Source organism: Lontra canadensis, unplaced genomic scaffold, assembly GCF_010015895.1.
Source record: "Lontra canadensis isolate GAN:19392208 unplaced genomic scaffold, GSC_riverotter_1.0 scaffold167, whole genome shotgun sequence".
In the NCBI taxonomy this organism is placed as follows: domain Eukaryota; kingdom Metazoa; phylum Chordata; class Mammalia; order Carnivora; family Mustelidae; genus Lontra; species Lontra canadensis.
This window is the reverse complement of record NW_022631161.1, coordinates 766,817-784,645: the sequence shown is the minus strand read 5'-3', so window position 1 is coordinate 784,645 and position 17,829 is coordinate 766,817. Positions and strand designations below refer to the sequence as shown.

Below are 17,829 nucleotides of genomic sequence, written 5' to 3'. Positions count from 1 at the left end.
TATCTTAGTAGAAAGTAGTGATTTGTCTCCAAATCACAGAGCAAGTAGTTTCCAAAACAGTTGGTGTTCAAAGTGATACACTGGAATATGGAAAGAAAATATTACAACTATTACTGAGATTTATTTTTTAATAAGCAGAAGTGGGGAAAAGGAAGAGAAACAGGGTAAGAAGGGGAGAAGGGAAAGAAGAGAGGAGGAGAAGAGGAGTGGAGGAGAAGGCAATAGAGGAAGGAAAAAGAAAGGGGGGTGGGAGAAGGGGAGCAGAAAGGAGAGGGAAGTGGTAAGGGGAAGAAGAAAATCTATCAGTGTTTAATATCTGGATCGGCAGGGGTACATGCATTTATAAATAAATAAATACACACATAATGAGGATTTGCTCAAGCATGTTTTGTAGATAGGGTTATATAATAAAAAATCTGGAGATAACTACTTCTCCATTACCCTGAAGACTATGATCCAGATGTGCCTATAAGATTTCAGCTCCAGCTCAAAAGACCTATTAAAAGTGAGAAAGGAATACATACATACAGTGAAATACTATTCAGCTGCACAAAGAAAACTCTATCATGTGCCACAACATGGATGAACCTCGAGGACACTGTGCTACATGAAATATACCTGTCACAAAAGGACAAATATGGTAGTTATGAAATGAATAGATGCTTTTTAATGAAAATTTATGCCTGTCCCTCAAAAAAAAGTTTGTCCAAAGACTCTAACAAAAGATGTATTCCCTTCTCTGGCAAAACTAGTTATTTTTTTGGTTCAGTAGCCAGTTAAAATTGCTGGGCATATTCACATCTGTATTGTAAATAGCTGATCACTTTCTATTTTAAAAACACTGAAGTCTTATACTTTTTCTCGTCAAGAAATGTTGCTATTTTATATATTTTGCTAAAGGAAGGATAGCAATGACACGTATAATCACTAAACACTGAACAGGAAACTTTTATTTTATACGAGTTTTAGGGGAAAAGCAAGACATTTGGATTTTCTGGTCTGTATTTAACATAAATAATCAAATGGCAAAAATATGCTTTAAAATGTCTAAAACATCATTAGCAGTCTCATAGTTAAAAAAAGTTATGCTTACTACAAATAAAATACTCATTTTATATTTTATTCCTCAATGTGGAGACATACAAAATCATTACTATAAATTTATCAAGATGAAGATGGAAAATCTACAGTTCTCATTATTGCAAATATGACAAAATACAATAAAAATCCTTCAGCTAAAAACACTGCTTTGCTTTATAATATTTATGCAATCAAAAGCAAAGTATGGATTTCTAACTGTTAGCAGAAAAAAAAATCATTTTTCCAAACTTGCTATTGTTCACCTGATTATTTATTTTAAAAATTAACCATAATAACAAAACAATTACTAACTCCACAAACTTACACCTGCACTAATTTTAGTTAGAAAAAATAAATCCTTCACTAATATGTGATGTGGAATTCACCCAGTTAAATCTGATTTAAAAAAAAAATTACTGACTAAATTCACATTTTTGTTAAGAATTCTAACCTGCCAAACTGAAATCTAATAGAAATCATCTATCATTTTCTTACATTACAAAGCTTAGTCAATATTTAAATTTTGTCACTAAAAATATTAGTGGATTAAGTATATAAAAGACATGTAGAGAGAAATATAATGATATATAATTTAAGTAAATAAAAAAGAAAAAAAGAAAATAATTTAGTTCATGAGACCATCATTGCGAAGAAAACTGAAATCAGAATTTACACTAGAACAAGAAAAACAAATGGTGACTTTTAATTCGTCTTCTAGTACTAAGTTACATCTATGAATGATTCCGTAGCTTCTGGGTCTTCAAAGACAGATGAGCAACATATAACCTGGATGCGGACTTAAAACTAAGGGAACCACGTGTTTTAAGTATTCTGCGTTACTTGCCACCAAAGAATTAAATGTACAGATGCAGGTAATTTCCAGTCACTTTCACTAGGTAGGGTTCAGTAAGTGATGGAATACAGTTTATAGATAGTACCTATAAGATAATTTTTGTAAAGGTATTTGTGTGTAGAAACAACTAAAACTGAGTGGTTCAACAAAGAACTTAAGACTCTGAGTAAGGTTCTTTACACATCTATGCTTAGTTGAAATGGTTGGAATTGAGACATGGTGACTGGTTAGTAAGAATATTTTTAATTTTTTACAGGTATTTGGACATTCCATAGCAAGAATTTATCCCTTTTTAATATTTTGTATTAACGAGATCCAAGTTTTAAATGATTTTCTCTTAGGACACATTAAAAACAGGTCCACAATTAGTTTACCAACTTTTTAATGCTAATCTCATTAGACCTATAAATCCTATTCCCTCTTAGACTTAGACTTTTCTTTAATTGAATTCAGATATCTGAAGTTAAATATATATATATATATATATATATATATATATATATATGCCAAGGCAAACTTTATGAAAAGTTAGACTTTTTCTTTTTTTGTCCACATAAAAAATAATGCACAGGAAATTACTCCTTAAAAATGAAAAGAGATGTCATAAAAATGAAAATTTTTTAAAAATTTGAAAACTTAGATTATCACATATGGGCTAATAAATTATAAAACAAAAATTTAACAGCTAGGTAGAAAGCATTATGAAGATCCTTTTCACATCAAGATATAATATATACAGTTTCAACATTAGAAAGTCTAGAAACAGGGATACAGTTGTTAAAAATATTTACTTTTCCTGGTATTATGAACACTTAGAAATCCAAAACCCCTAACGGCCAGAATCATAGTATGCAAAACATAAAGCAGCTTCATTTGAAATGTTTTCCAGACATTTCAAGCCATAGTCTGATTTACCATGATTAGCACTGACATTTATTCCAAACATTTAAAAAGATGTTGAAGTCTAAGGAATAGAAAACATCAAAGGAAATAATTTAAAAGCAGAAAAAAGAGCAGAGATGGTTTTCTGAAATGCTAATCATTGTTTCAAATAAAAAATATGGCTTGATTAAAGGAAATTTCTCAATTTTCTATTTTAAGTGCCATACAAAATAAAACGGGCCCAAAGTACCCCAACCCCTCCAAAACAACACAAAGCAAGCTGAGCCATAAAAGCCTATTTCTAAAGCTAGTATCTTGCCTGCAAGACTGGGAGGGCTATGAGAACTGATGGTTGAAAGAGCTTTGGTAAAGCCCACACATTCCATGGAGAATACCACTACCTGGTGGGGGTTAGGCATAGCAAAGTGCCTTCCTGCCAAAGAAAGAAGAGAGAATCTGTATTTGGGATAGAACAAAGACCAGTGTTACAGAATATTTCAAAAGCAAATGATCATTTCAAAAACAAAAGATTTAAGAAAATTACATTAGATACTTCTAATTGCTGGTGCACAAGTGTCTCACAGTTTGAAAACTGCACCAGAAACTTGACACTGTATTTTCACCATAAAACCATTTGTTCATGCTTTAAAAAAATGGTCTGTAACAAAAACTCTCTGTGAATTAATTAAAATGTAATTACACTTGACAAAGTTATCATTTGGATGAACAAATATAGTTTCAGTTTTAAAAATAAATAAACACGAATACACTAACCAGGTAAAGCTTTTGAGTGTGTGTGTTCTTTGTTAGGAACATGTGCACCTCCACCAAACACAGCAGACCACATTTTTTCATTCAGAGGATGGGCCATGATCCGAAATAGTTCATTACTGGAATGTGTCGCCAGGCCATGGATGAAGAGACTCAGATACACTGCTGTGAGAATCTCACAAAGCAAGACTGTAAGCCCTGACTGGGCTTCCTCGCCAGAAGAATTCAAAAGTCGAATCAGAGAAGTGATTCCTAGAACAAACAAACACAGCTACCACTGACAATAAATTTTACAAAGAACTGTATCTTTTAATTTTTGAAAAAACTGTCTTATATCAGGATTGAAGTTTTTTCTTCTCTAGATTCACAGACTAGTAGAAGTTATTACAGTTAATGCACAAATTTGTTCAATTTAGAGAAACAATGAAAATCTACCATCTAATACAAATCTGATAGATAAAATTTAATTCCCACCACAAATGTCATTCTATCAAACATCTATCACGACAAAAAAAATTATAACAAGTGATGTAACAAAACATTTGAGTTATTTTAGTAAAACTGTCAGGGAAATACCAATGTTAGAAAGGAAAAAAAAAAAGACCAATGTTAAGTAACTGCAAAATTTACCATGAGTGCTAAATACTGAAGTGGTATCAATTCTAACAATATTTAACACTGATTATCATGCAGCAAAACCATACCAAATGTACTTTGTCCTCATTTGATTAAATTTAGGCTAAGAAAAAAACTCATATATATTTATTTACATACATATATACATAAATTATTTATACCTGGCCATTGCGCTGGTGATGTATTTGGAGTTATTGCTTCATCTAAGCTTCCTGTTTTCAAAGAATGTCGATGGGGAAGCAGTACTGTCTGATACATCATTCCAGTAAACTGATTTGTTTGAAATGAACTAAGAAAACAGAACATTTAAATAAGAACAATCTGTAATAATATAAGACAAAAATAATACAAATGTAATGATCTAAAATGAAACATGTAATATTTCCATGTTTTAGATCTAACTTCTAGAGTATCTTAAAATTCAAATTTTATTAGTTATACTGCTATTACGATCCAAGCACTGTTCTCTATAGTCTGGTGCTATATTAAAATCAAGTATCCTTTAAGTGTAAACATGTAAATTTCTAAATTAAAATACAAGTGATATGCTTTTAAGTATATTTATTTAATGAAAGATAAAAAATACATACAAATGAGAAAACTAAATCACTCATGACCACAAAAAGCAAGCTATTCTATGAAAGTTCAAAACAAGGTTATCTGGTTGAAAAAAAGTCAGTTTAGGTTAAGTTTGATATTTAATGGCTGTCAGTGCTACATTAGATTAGGTTACATCAGGTATATGCACAAGGTACCAGGGATATAATGAAAAGTGTGGTTTCTGTATCCATGAAATTTATAGTCTGGTGGAGGAATCAGACACAAATAACTTTATCAGATTGCTTTCTTTCTTTATTTCTTTGAGAGTGAGCAAGTGAGCAGAGGAAGAGGGTGCAGAGGGAGAGGAAGAGAGAGAATCCCAAGGAGACTACACAACCAGCAAAGAGCCTGAAGTGGGGCTTGATCCCATGACCCAGAGATAATGACCTGAGATGAAATCAAGAGTCAGGTGCCCCTATCATATTGCTTTTAGAGAACAAACCTATGCATACAGGGTTATGAAAGCAAAAGGTGAGGAGCACTTTACATAATTTGGGAATTCAGGGTAAGCTTCACCAAGTAAATGGCACTTCATACTAAAATTAAATAAACAGACGAATGAACAAAGTAACTTGCAGCTTGACATAAAGTATGAAATAAATCTGAAAGAAGATGGTACAAAAATATTTGTTAAATCCTGTCAGAAATTCCTATATCAAATGTGAGTAAATGAATGTCATATTTAAACATAGCGCATCTATTGGTTTAGATCTGTTCTGACTGGCAAGTCTTCTATTAGACATAAAACTTTGATGCATTTGTAAATAGTTTCTCTTGCTTTACTTTGCAGTTGAGAAATGGCAGACTGCCAACAACAAAAAAAATCCCCCCTGCTACAATAAACCTATGGAAATGATGAAAATAAAGCTCCATTCAATAACAAGAAAGTGAACTCTTGGAGGATGAAAGCCAAAGAAATCAAGTTGAAACTACTTTGGGAATACAGGAGCAGATTAGTAAATTGAGACTCCCATGGTAGAACTGAAACACAAACAAGCAAAAATCAACACCAAGGAAGGCTAATATCAGGTAAAAAACAACAAACTCTGTGAATGACCTGTACCTGAGGAAGCAGACTTATCAGAACATGACAGAAGGTGCTTTATACTCAGAGACATTAAAACAATTAATACAGACAGTAAGTTATAAAAATAAAAGTGACCATTAAAATCAACAAGGAGATCTTAAAAATGAAAAACAGAATTTATAAAAGACAAACTCAGCCTAAATAAAAGATGAGACATTGCTGAAGAAAGAGTGTCTGGAAAATGGCATTAGGATTTCTCCTAAAATGAAGCAAAAATAAATAAAGAAAAAAAATATGAGATGAAAGGTAAAAGGAAAATAAGAGAAACCTGTGAGTTACAATACCTAATAAGAAATAGGAGACAAAAGACAAAATATTTTAAAAAAGTCAAGAAACAAAAACAAAGGATCACAGGGGAAAAATAAGAGAAGCAAACCAAGAAACAGACTCCTAACTTTAGAGAACACACCGATGGTCACCAGAGGGTGGAGGGAGGGAGGAAATAGGCGACAGGGATTAAGGACGGCACTTGATGAGCACCGGGTGATGTATGGAAATGTTGAATCACTACACTGTATACTTGAAACTAATATTACACTGTATGTTAACTAACTGGAGTTTAAGTAAAAATTTTTAAAAAAGGAATGAGAATTTCAAAGAACTAAAGGAAGATACCAAAGTGTCAAACAGTGTGTTTTAAAAGCCTAGCTAAATTATAGTGAAACCTTGGGCTATAAAGGGAAATATCATAAACATCACTCTTTGATCAAATTTTTCTCAATTTCAAGTCAGTTACTCCTTCCTGTGTGTTCCCTGAACCCTTCCTTATATTATAAATATACAATATAGTACATTGTAATGTTATAGTATATAATTATAACTGTACTATAGTACTTATCACTTAAGTGCAATGTCATGTTATATATATTACTTATCAACTCATACATTTGTTTCTAACTAGATGGACCTCAAGAAAGGAGAACTTATCTCGGGCATATCACAAGGCCTGGCATTAGGCAGTAATCAATAAAAGTTAACTAGTTACACTGACAAGGGTCTACTTAACATTCACTTGCCACAAAGGCAGAAAAGCTAAAATTCAAAGATGGAGAAATAGTACTCATCATTTCAAATGCTTTTGGTATTATTTAGACTGTCATAAACAGTTTTTCTAAGTAAGAGCATACTAATTCTGAAACCTCATCAGTTATTGCAAACATTCCTAAATTTCACAAAAAGATATTTACCTGTAGTTATGACTACCACAAAGGCACTGATAAATACAAGCAGAAAGTGAGGCTGCTAAAGTATGCATTACATATACCTGAAAAAAAAAAAAAAACAAAATTAAGTATAACTTTTAAAAAATCAAACTTGTCTCAAGACCTACTATAATCTAGTGATGTAAAAAAGATGGAAAAACTATTTTGTCCTTAAAAACTATTTCTGTTTTTTCCTTAACACTCAGGTATGCATATAGAGATCAAACTACAAACAAATTAAAAACATGAAGGCCATTGGCAGAAATCATAAAACACACACCTGCTACCTAATTTCTATTTTAAGTATAAATGGGAACAGATGTTAGCTATTCAGTAGTGCATAAGCCATGTATTAAAAGAAACCCCTCCAAGATTCAACCTTCTTCCTCAATGAAAATATGTAAAATCTTAGTCTGATAAATGATAGTTTACCGATGGACAGGTCATTGAAGCATATGCTAATATATATTCTAACTACACGAGAAAACAAACAATCGAAAGAGAATGCAATTACTTAGAAAAAGAAGAAGGTTTGAAAGACAGCAACTGAATCTTGGGACTTGTCAGCCTCCATAATTATGTGAGCCAACTGCTTATAAAACACAGTTCTATACACACACATAAACACATCATATTGGTTCTGTTTTTCTAGAGAACCTAGGCTGCTTTGCTTGCCAACTATCAGTCCTGGAAATAGTCTGCCAACCACCAAAAATATAAACATGGCCATCCTAATCCAGAATCCAGCCAGCCTACCAGCTCACCAAAGACAAATGAGAATATCCAGAAGTCAGTACTGAGAAAGAGAAGGCTCTAAACATGGCATGACAAGCAATGAGAGAGGCAGATCTGAGAAGCACAAACCATGTCAGAAAGCAACTAGATTAGACTATTTAAAAGACTAGGTTCTTGATCTAATCATCAAGTATGACAGTCTGATATGTAGATAAAAAAATGGGAGTCGTAGATTAAAACTGAATTGCTATTTCCCCTTCAATTATCAATAAGATGTGTGGTTATGAATTAAAATCAAGAATATCATCATAAAAATGAAGACAGCAAGTCCAAATATGGAAAATTACAAAAATGATCAGAATATTTCCCAGCTTCTCTAATCAAAAAGTGGAGTCTATTTCTCTACTTACTGAATCTGGAATGACCATGGGACTTGCTTTGACCAAGATGGCAAAATGCTATGTAACTTATCAACCTAGTCCTCCAAAAGGCTTGCAAATGCTATTCTTGCTGATTTTTAAACACCCTGCAACCACTATGTGAAATAACCTAGGTGTGACAGTTAATTTTACTTAACAGTTTAACTGGACCAAGGGGTGACCAGACATTTGGCCAAACATTCTGGGTGTATCTATAAGGCTGATGTGGGATGCAATTAACATTGGTAGAAGTGGAAGACTGAGTAAGAAAGACTGCCCTCCCTAATGTGGGCAGGCCTCATCCAATCAGTCGAAGACATAAATAGAACAATAAAGCTGTAAAAAGGGAACTTCTGCCTGGCTGCACTGAGCTGGAACATTGGTGTTTTCCTGTCTCTACGTTAGAACAGAAACACTAGCTCTTCTTAGGTCTCAAACCTGTTGGCTTTCAGACTAGAACTTATACTCTACTGGCTCTCCTGGTTCTCAGGCCTCTAGACCCAAACTGGAACTACACAATAGGTCCTGGGTCTCCAGCTGGACGACTGCCAATCTTGGGACTTGTCAGCCTCCATAATTATGTGAGCCAACTGCTTATAAAACACAGTTCTATACACACACATAAACACATCATATTGGTTCTGTTTTTCTAGAGAACCTAGGCTGCTTGCTTGCCGACTATCAGTCCTGGAAATAGTCTGCCAACCACCAAAAATATAAACATGGCCATCCTAATCCAGAATCCAGCCAGCCTACCAGCTGACCAAAGACAAATGAGAATATCCAGAAGTCAGTCCAGGTGAACGAAATTAGAAGAACTGAGACGCCAACCCACTGAATCATAAGCAAAACAAATGATGGTCATTTGAAGATACTAATGTTTCAGAATGGTTCTTAAACAGCTTTAAAATTGTGCACAATCTGAAGGAAATTTAATTCCTTACTGAATAACATACCATGTGGACACTTATTCTACAGAAGAGTACAGGAAAAGTGACAAAATTAAATGACAAGGGTTAAGGGTATTCAAGAAGGTAAAACTGTAGGAGAGGCCACCGTTAGGCAAGCAGAATATGAAACAGGTGTGATATCACAGCCTGTGAGGTAGACGAGAACCAAATGACAGACTATTCAAGAAAAAAGAGAAAAAAATAGACAAACCTGGTCATACCTGAAAGGATTTCAGTATGTTTTAGAGTAAAGATGAAACATGAAATGTGATATCAATGGTATATAAAGTACAGTGGTGATGGGTGGCAACATGATATGGATGATTAGATAACTATATGATGAGTTATGCATCAGAATCACCTAAGAAACTTCCAAAAAATACATATTCTTGGGACTCATTCTCACACACTGATTCAAAAGTTTGGAGTCAACTTAAGAATGTAAACTTTTTAACAAGCATGTCAGGTGATTCTGCTGTAGCTCATTAATAAAACACTGCCTGACCTAGAGAAACAAGAGAGGCAAAATACTTCACATTAATCTTAAAATATATAGTGTTTTAATATTAACAAGGAAAAGTTTACTTGTATATTAATAATTTTACACCAAAATTATTTCTAAAAGGCAATTTCTAAATCATTTCTAAAAGTTTCTACTTCTAAAAGGCAATCAGCCTTTTGCCTAAGTGTAATACTAGAAGAATTACTCATGTATCTGTATACATACCATATACATACCGTATAGATACATGTATCCGTATACAAACTCTGTTTTCTTTGATCAAAAAATATGTAAGTGGTAATGTAACAATTCCTATGTGTAGTCTGATGTTTAAAACTGTCTCCAAAAAGTGCTGCTTTACATTTTTCCTTTGGTTTTCTCATAATAAGTAGCTAAGTTTTAAAGAATGAATCAAGCATACTTACTTTGCTGTTCTGGATGTCGGGATGGGGTGGTGAATCGAAGTTTATGATGGCATGCAGAATATCATGTGTGAGGTTACTGAGGTGCAGTAACGGGTTGGCAACAACTGTCTTGGCACTGGCTGTACAGGCAAAGAGGAGGGGTACTGAGGTCTGCTCTGACAGAGGACTGGGAAATACTGGTTCTAAGGTTTCCTTAAAAACAAAGCGAAAAAAAGGTTAATCACTGTTTACAGTTTTAATACATTACTTAACTAATTCAGGGGCCTCTTGGAAAAATTTTAAAACAATTAAAAACTAAAAGCATGACAGAAACTTTCATAGAGTTACGGGACCTGAGGAGGTCAACATTCCACCAAATATAATGAAAAAAATGAGAGGAAAATACCCTCTTATTCTAATGAGAAGCCCATCAGCTCACACAGCACTCATAAGAATTCAGAGTATGATTTCACCTGATCAAAGGGCCTGATGCTGAATGATCCTGAAACTATTACACACACAACTCTACAAATTCATAATACAATGCACCGTACAAAAAAGAGCATCCCTAAACAGCCATAGTGAAGAAAACCAAAAATTTTAATATTTAAAAACAAACAGAGCAATACCAAAAACTGTTTCTCCTATGTGTACTACTTTAACTGGCCATTGTCTAAGTTACATACCTGCTGAGATTCTTGTAAAAGCAAAATCAATTCCATTCTCACAGAGGCAAGACCGCCACCATGGGACCCATGAAGTATGCAGTAACTCAGAAACATCCGCAAGAGGGACTGATATTTCAAAAGCCACTGTCTTTTTTCCTGAAAATTTTCTCTTAGTTGTTTCACTTTCGTTTGCTGAAGCACATCTTCAGCATCTCCATTTAATCCAAATTCATCTCCATTTTCACCAAATGAAGCCTCTAAGTCTTCACCATCTGAACAGTAGTCACAAGTCCTCTGAAGAGCTATCACCTCTTTTTCAAGCCAGTGGTAGAGCTGGTAACGCAATTTTCCACCATCTATTTCATACCCAGTAGATAATGTACGAAGTTCCACTGTGAGAATCTTTAAACATGCTCTAAATTTTAATTGAACTGCAATGATATCTTCTGATGGACTTAAAATGTCGTTTTCATCTAGTGTGCTGAGAGATTCTATGTAATTAGAACTTGTTTCATCTATTATTTTCCCCATTTTTCTCTGTAAAGGTTTTAGTTCTTTCATTGAAATAGGGAGATCCTCATCTTCATCGTTATCACTGTCCCATTTTAATTCTAAAGAGTCATCCTGAAATACAACACTCGGTTGGCTCCAGTCAAAAGAAAGAGTGGAGTTTGACTGCTTCTCTGAGGAACCTTCTGAAGAAGATCCAAAACCATTCATTAGTGACTGTGACCAGTCAATAGCAGAAGACTTATCTTCCCTGGCATCCAACTTTAATGGAGAAGAAGGGGAACAGTCTTTACTAGTATCCAGGAAACTAGATGTTCTGCAAAAAGGTTTTGTTTTCTTGATGACTTTTGGCATCTTCGATAATACTTCCAAAGCTAACATAGGGCAGCCAGCTTTCAAATGAGCACTGGCTGTGGTAAAAAATAATCTTCTTTCACTTAAATTAATTGTTCCTGCCAGCCCACTTTTTCCTGTTAAACTCATGTGTGTGGACAATACATCAGATGATCCAAAATGACGTCTTAGCAAAAGAGGATGTGTTCTTAGATAATTGTAAAAATTAAAAACTGCAGGATTACAGGGTGACATCATGACTTGATCTGAAAGAAAATTCATTCTATCAGCTAAGAAAAGTTCAAGACTTGTACCTCAGTCCTTTTTCTGTACCATGGCACTTTTATCTACCTGGTCTTTCGATCACATTTTACTAAGACAACAAACTAATATACAGCAATGAATAGACAAGAACACATTTGTAAAGAAAGTGTTTTCACACGAAGGAAAAACAAAGGTTATACTGATTTCACACCTCTTCAATCAACAATATAAGATTATTTAAAATACCCACTTTCACATTCATCGTTCTTATTATACTTCCCTCAACATTCCTTCCCAGTCTGCTCTGCTAAATCTTCCTCATCCTCTACTTTAGAATGTTAAGTGTCCTAGAGTTCAAGGTTTGACATCTGTTCTATCTACCCTCCATGAGAGAACTCTAACAGTCCCATGGCTTCTAGTATCATTGAGACATGGATAACCTGCCTTAACTATTTCAGGCCCAACTTTACCCTATGAATCCATACTGCTTTATTCACATTCCCAATTTACATTCTATTTCCATGCACACACTCTTGCCTCAAAGCCATTTTATTTAGTGAGCCTTTAGCATAAACAACTCTTGACCCAGTTAGCTACACTGACCTTATAACACTCAGGTCTCTGCTCAGAGGTAACCTTACCAGAGAAGTCTTCTCTACCTAAAACAACACTCCCCCACACCAGCTCCTGGTCTTGCCCATATCGTTTATCTCAAGTTAAAAACCTAGAGGAGTTATTAAAATTGACTCTTATATCCTTCACATTCCATATCTAATCCTACCTAGTCTACCTGAGAATTATATTCCAAATCCAACCATTTTTCATTGCCTCTACACCTATCATCCTGGTCCAAGTCCCAGTTACCTTTAAAAATTTTCTTCTAGAATACAGATTTAATTGGCCCTGAAAGTATGTGACTGTGTATTAATTCCAAATCAAAATACATTTTTGACATGAATATGTGTAGGCATAAAAATGTGAAAAGAAAATGCGTTTTCTTTCCTTCCTTCATCACACAGAAGCCAGTTTGGAAATCTTCAGCTCAGATGGCCAGGACACTTGAACAGTTAACTGAACATGGCTTTCTCACAAGTCTTTCACAGTAAGACTCATGATACACTTCCCGATTAAATGATGCCATGTAAATAGCCATGAATTAAAATCTTCACCAGTTAGTACTCCAAATGATATGACACCTGTGATACCAGCTATCAGAACCAATTCAATTCCACCTATGGCAAAATATTTGAAAAACGCATATCATCATTTTTATATAATTTATACAAAGATTTCTATTTTATACTAACCTCCAAAAAAGCTTCATCAAATGGGATTTCCAAAACAAAAGGCAGAAATAGATCTCAAAATATTAATTCTAAAAAATTCTCTACTACACTCTCATAAAAAATTAACCATATCACTTAAGTCAGCTTTTACACTAAATGTTTTTATTATAAAAATTATAAAACTGATTAGCAAATACACAAACTTCCACCTAAGAAAATCACCCTTACATCATTATTTTCTCCAGAATTAGACTCAAATGTTGATAACATTTATGTTCAATACATTGATTTTATAAAAGCAGAAAATCTTAAGTTCTTGGTTTTCAAAGGATTTTTCTGAAAAAAAAAAAAAAAAAAAAAAAAAAAAAAGGAATCCTCCCACCTAACAAAACAAAACAAAACAAAACAAGAAACACATACTTAGCTCGAAGTTCCCACCTAAACCTTAAAGTCTTAGTCCATGTTTTCAACTTGCTTTGTATTACCTTTAGCACCCAACAGTGTGCTCCGTACCCAGCAAATGCTAACATAACTTTTTATTATCAACATCTTAGAAATGCAGCTTACCATCATCCTCTCTGACAGGCTGCTTTATTAATGTTTCCAGAGCACCACTATAATCTTCCAAAATCCAATATGCCATACTCCGAAGAAAAGGATCATAATGCATATTTATGTTCAGTGAATTGAGTTCACTGACAGGAGAATCAATCCCCAAAACTTTTTTACGTAAAATAGATTTGTATGTTGCAGAGGTATCAAATTCAGACTCATAGAGTCTAGCTATTACAAGAGCCAACTGAATGTCATTCAGTTTCTCAAGACATACCTTCAAAAAAAGAACTCATGGTCATAAATAAGCAGGGACATCTTTCATTTTAAGATAAACTCAATTAAGTAGAATGAATAAAAGGCACTGTTATTATCTGAACTAAATGAACAAAGATAGTAACAAATAAAACATATACTGCTTGCTTTAGCAAATCTACCTACTAGTACTAAATACCTACTTGCAAAAAGAATTAGCCTATAAAATTAAATAACCCTCAAGAGATTCAACTCAAATGACATTTTATTTCATCCCCCCGCCAAGGGGAGAGAAGCGAAGGAAGAAGAAGAGAAAATCCTAAGCAGGCTTCACAGCTTGGAACCCCACTTGGCCTTCAATCTCATGACCCTGAGATCATGATCTGAGCCGAAATCAAGAGTGGTACGTGCTTTTTTTGAGAGAGAGGGAGAGAGCAACAGAGTACGAGCAGGGAGGAGGGGCAGAGGGAGAGGGAGAAGCAGACTTCCTGCTGAGCAGGGAGCTTGACATGAGGTGGGACTCAAACCTAGGACCCTGGGATTATGACTTGAGCTGAAGGCAGATGCTTAACCAACTGAGCCACCCAAGCTCAATGTCAGTCCTGACATTCTGTTTCTTGAACTTTTACTCCTTCCCATCTCTCTCAGCAGACTATAGGGTTTTCTAATTAAAAAGCTGTTTCAAATCACTTGTATGAAACTCCGAGCAAAAGGGCAATTTGAGGGGTGACCGGGTGGCTCAATCAAATGGCTGCCTTCAGCTCAGGTCATGATACTGGGGTCCTGGGACTGAGCCCTATGTTGGGCTCCTGCTCAGCAGGGAGTCTGATTCTTCTCCTTCTCCCTCTGCTCCTCCCCTCCACTCCTCTCATGCGTGCACTCAGTCTCTCTCAAATAAATATATTTATATATTTCAAAAAGAGCAATGTGAGATAGGTTATACCTTAAATGTTTAATTTTTTTTAAGGCTTACTGAAAATAATCAGTTAAAAATATGCTAAGGTTCAATCAACTAAGACAGAGCCAAATATAGAGTCACGTATGCTTAAACTGATAGAAAAAACTTTTTTCAACCTGTTCATAAATATTCTTAAAAGTTAGATCAATTACCTCTACCAACCAATACAATGTGGTTAATCTTCATTCTGTATAAGTATCATTCAAGCTAAATGGCAAAATTTTAGAAGTCACTGTTAAATATACTAAGTACTTAACCTTATGTAATTTCAATATACTTAAATTGAAATTAAAAAATAAAAATTTGAGCCTACAGAAAGAGCTTGAAAGGATAATACTTTTTTTTAAAAAGTTTCATCATTACCTCAACTGCATCTCTGAGGCAACCAGCTAAAAGAAAAAATGCTGCAGAATGTTCAAATCTTTGTTTGCCTAACAAAGAAAAAGCATTCTTTAGAGCTGCTCTACGCCATCTCTCATCCTCAAAATTGTGTCCAAAAAACTGTGTCATCTTGGGGTCTTTTTGAGATCTATAAGGAAAAAGAAAATGTAAGAAAATTTTGAAACACAATGTTCCCACAATTTTCACCAAAGTTACCCATTTAAATGCTAGGACTCCAAAGAAACACTTGCCAGTGTATCACGTACTATACATCTGCTTCTTTTTTGAGCAAAAGAGCACTTACAGTAAACATCTACTTCTTCATGTAAATCTCAGACATTACTGAAAATTTTCAAACTATAAAAAAAAACTGCTTTAGCAGGACTTTAAGAAATTATGTCTAAATTCATGCAAAATACATAACTTGTATTAACTTGTATTACTTCACCATTTAAACTTCCTCAATCACCTTCACCCTCACTGCCCACCTGATGATGACTGGTAATCAAAACCTAAGGAATGTGTCCTCTCAAAACAATCCTAAAAGTTCAAGCCTCTTAGAAAACTGACTGGTGCCCATGATTTTCCCCCAAAGGTTAATGTTCATATGGAATCACCTAGAGCTGAATGCAATATACATGGTGAACTATTTTTGGTGATCATGTTTATCAAGTGTTGCTGAGAACTAGTAAAAGAAAAATTCCAAGTGATCCTAGCTCAAGAATGGGGTCATGTCAGGGACCACTATAGGAAGGTAGTTTGGAGGGATGGCCCGGCCCATAAGCTTATAATAAGGCAGAAGGAGGATGCCTGTTCAAGACTCCACCAATTCATCATCCCGACTCCAGATCCAAGTTTTTGGTTTAGTTCTTTGTTTTACAGAAGCATCATGGGACATCCTCAAAGTAAACAAAAAAATGTTCTTCTGGACTGATAAACCTGAAAACAAACTAAAGTGATCTCATAAGATTCTTTTGCTATGAAAAACACCTGGGCTTCTTTCCTATGAATCTCTCCTTAAATACAAAAATAACTAAGAATCTACAAAGAATCACACTTGACAAGAACAACAAATCTTTACTTTTCCTTCATACATTTACTTCTCATGAAGATTTCTCCATTTTGAAGCACAGTTTTCTCACCTACCTGTATAATCCCCAAATCACAGCTTTCTTTCTCATTGCAAGGTAAAAAATGGCAGCATCTAAAGGATCATTCTTTCTATAAAAGGCTGCTTTGGCTACCTACAGTTAGAAAATATTGGTCAGAATTTCACAGAAACAATTTTTAAATAAACAAAGTAATTTCTCTCACATTTAAGACTGGCACACATTACTTAATGTTCAATACATTTAGAAAATATATACACTATAAATATATATGCATGGATGTATATACACACACAAACACATATTATATGCATACACAGACATACATATATTTTCTGTAATTTTTTTTTTTTTCTGTAATTTCCAAAGTAATTCATGGTGGCCTCCAAAGACACAGACAGATGGGAACACAGGACTACACTTTTCATTACATGCTCTTCAGTACTATTTTATTTTTTCAAAGATGTGTATGCACTATTTCGTAAAAACCAGACATACGCTACTACATAAGTGTGTCACCTAGCAATTTAAGAATTAGAATATAAACATTAAAAACCTTTATTAATGTGATATTTTGAAATGTAACAGCTATTTAAAAGCATTTTACTGCTTCAGTTAAAAAAAATGGGAGAAACAAGAAGGAAATATGGAATGTCCTTTAAAGAAACACTCAGAATATACTTTTTAAAGATGTTTTAAAGATTTTATTTATTTAATTAAGGGGTGGAGAGAGAGAGCACAAGCAGGGGAAGCAGCAGAGGCAGAAGGAGAGGGAGGAGCAGGATTCCTACTGAGCAGGGAGCCCGATGCAGAGCTTGATCCCAGGACCCTGGGATCATGACCTGAGCCGGAGGCAGACGCTTAACCACCTGAGCCACCCAGGTGCCCCCTAATTCCTTTTTATACCAAAATAAAACACAACTTACCTTCTCTATACACTTGCGTAACGTGCGGCTATTCCGGACCCACCAGCCCACGCCCATGGCTCTCAGTTCAGACCAAGTGGGATCATCTCTCTGCATGGCTGGCAACATGTTCAGCAGCTCTTCTTCTGCTACTGAGTGAAATGCCCATGCAAAGTGACTGGTAGACAGACCTGAGGAAATGTCACCAATAGTGTTTATAAGAAACATAAGTGTTTTTATAACGATTATCAGAAATGTATGTTTCATATCTGCCATAAAAATGTCTAAACTTTTTATGAGATTCACAGAGTCACAATTAGGTAATTAAGGTTGGAGGGAATACGGGCGTTTTTTTTTTCTGGCTTCTCCTAACAACTCTTATCGCTTCATGGTTTTCTACAATAAGCACATATTTTCTATAATTAAAACATATTTCTTAAAAGATAAAAAATGCTGTATGGCAAATGCCACTGTGCTGATTATTTTT

General features: G+C 34.5%; 1 protein-coding gene across 6 annotated transcripts in view; it reads right to left on the bottom strand.

Moving 5' to 3' along the window:
* DMXL1 (Dmx like 1) overlaps positions 1 to 17,829 on the bottom strand; it is a 123,927-nt gene that overhangs the window by 50,576 nt on the left and 55,522 nt on the right. For 3 of the 6 annotated variants that reach the window (XM_032845597.1, XM_032845598.1, XM_032845599.1), the window contains exons 20-29: positions 17,364 to 17,533; positions 16,475 to 16,572; positions 15,311 to 15,476; positions 13,750 to 14,011; positions 10,808 to 11,898; positions 10,143 to 10,334; positions 7,097 to 7,173; positions 4,384 to 4,511; positions 3,590 to 3,838; positions 3,135 to 3,248 (exon numbers count right to left, since the gene is read on the bottom strand). In XM_032845597.1, coding sequence (XP_032701488.1) covers positions 3,135 to 3,248; positions 3,590 to 3,838; positions 4,384 to 4,511; positions 7,097 to 7,173; positions 10,143 to 10,334; positions 10,808 to 11,898; positions 13,750 to 14,011; positions 15,311 to 15,476; positions 16,475 to 16,572; positions 17,364 to 17,533 — 2,547 coding nt within the window. The remainder of the gene's footprint in view (positions 1 to 3,134; positions 3,249 to 3,589; positions 3,839 to 4,383; positions 4,512 to 7,096; positions 7,174 to 10,142; positions 10,335 to 10,807; positions 11,899 to 13,749; positions 14,012 to 15,310; positions 15,477 to 16,474; positions 16,573 to 17,363; positions 17,534 to 17,829) is intronic. The other 3 variants (XM_032845600.1, XM_032845601.1, XM_032845602.1) reach the window with 1 other exon arrangement.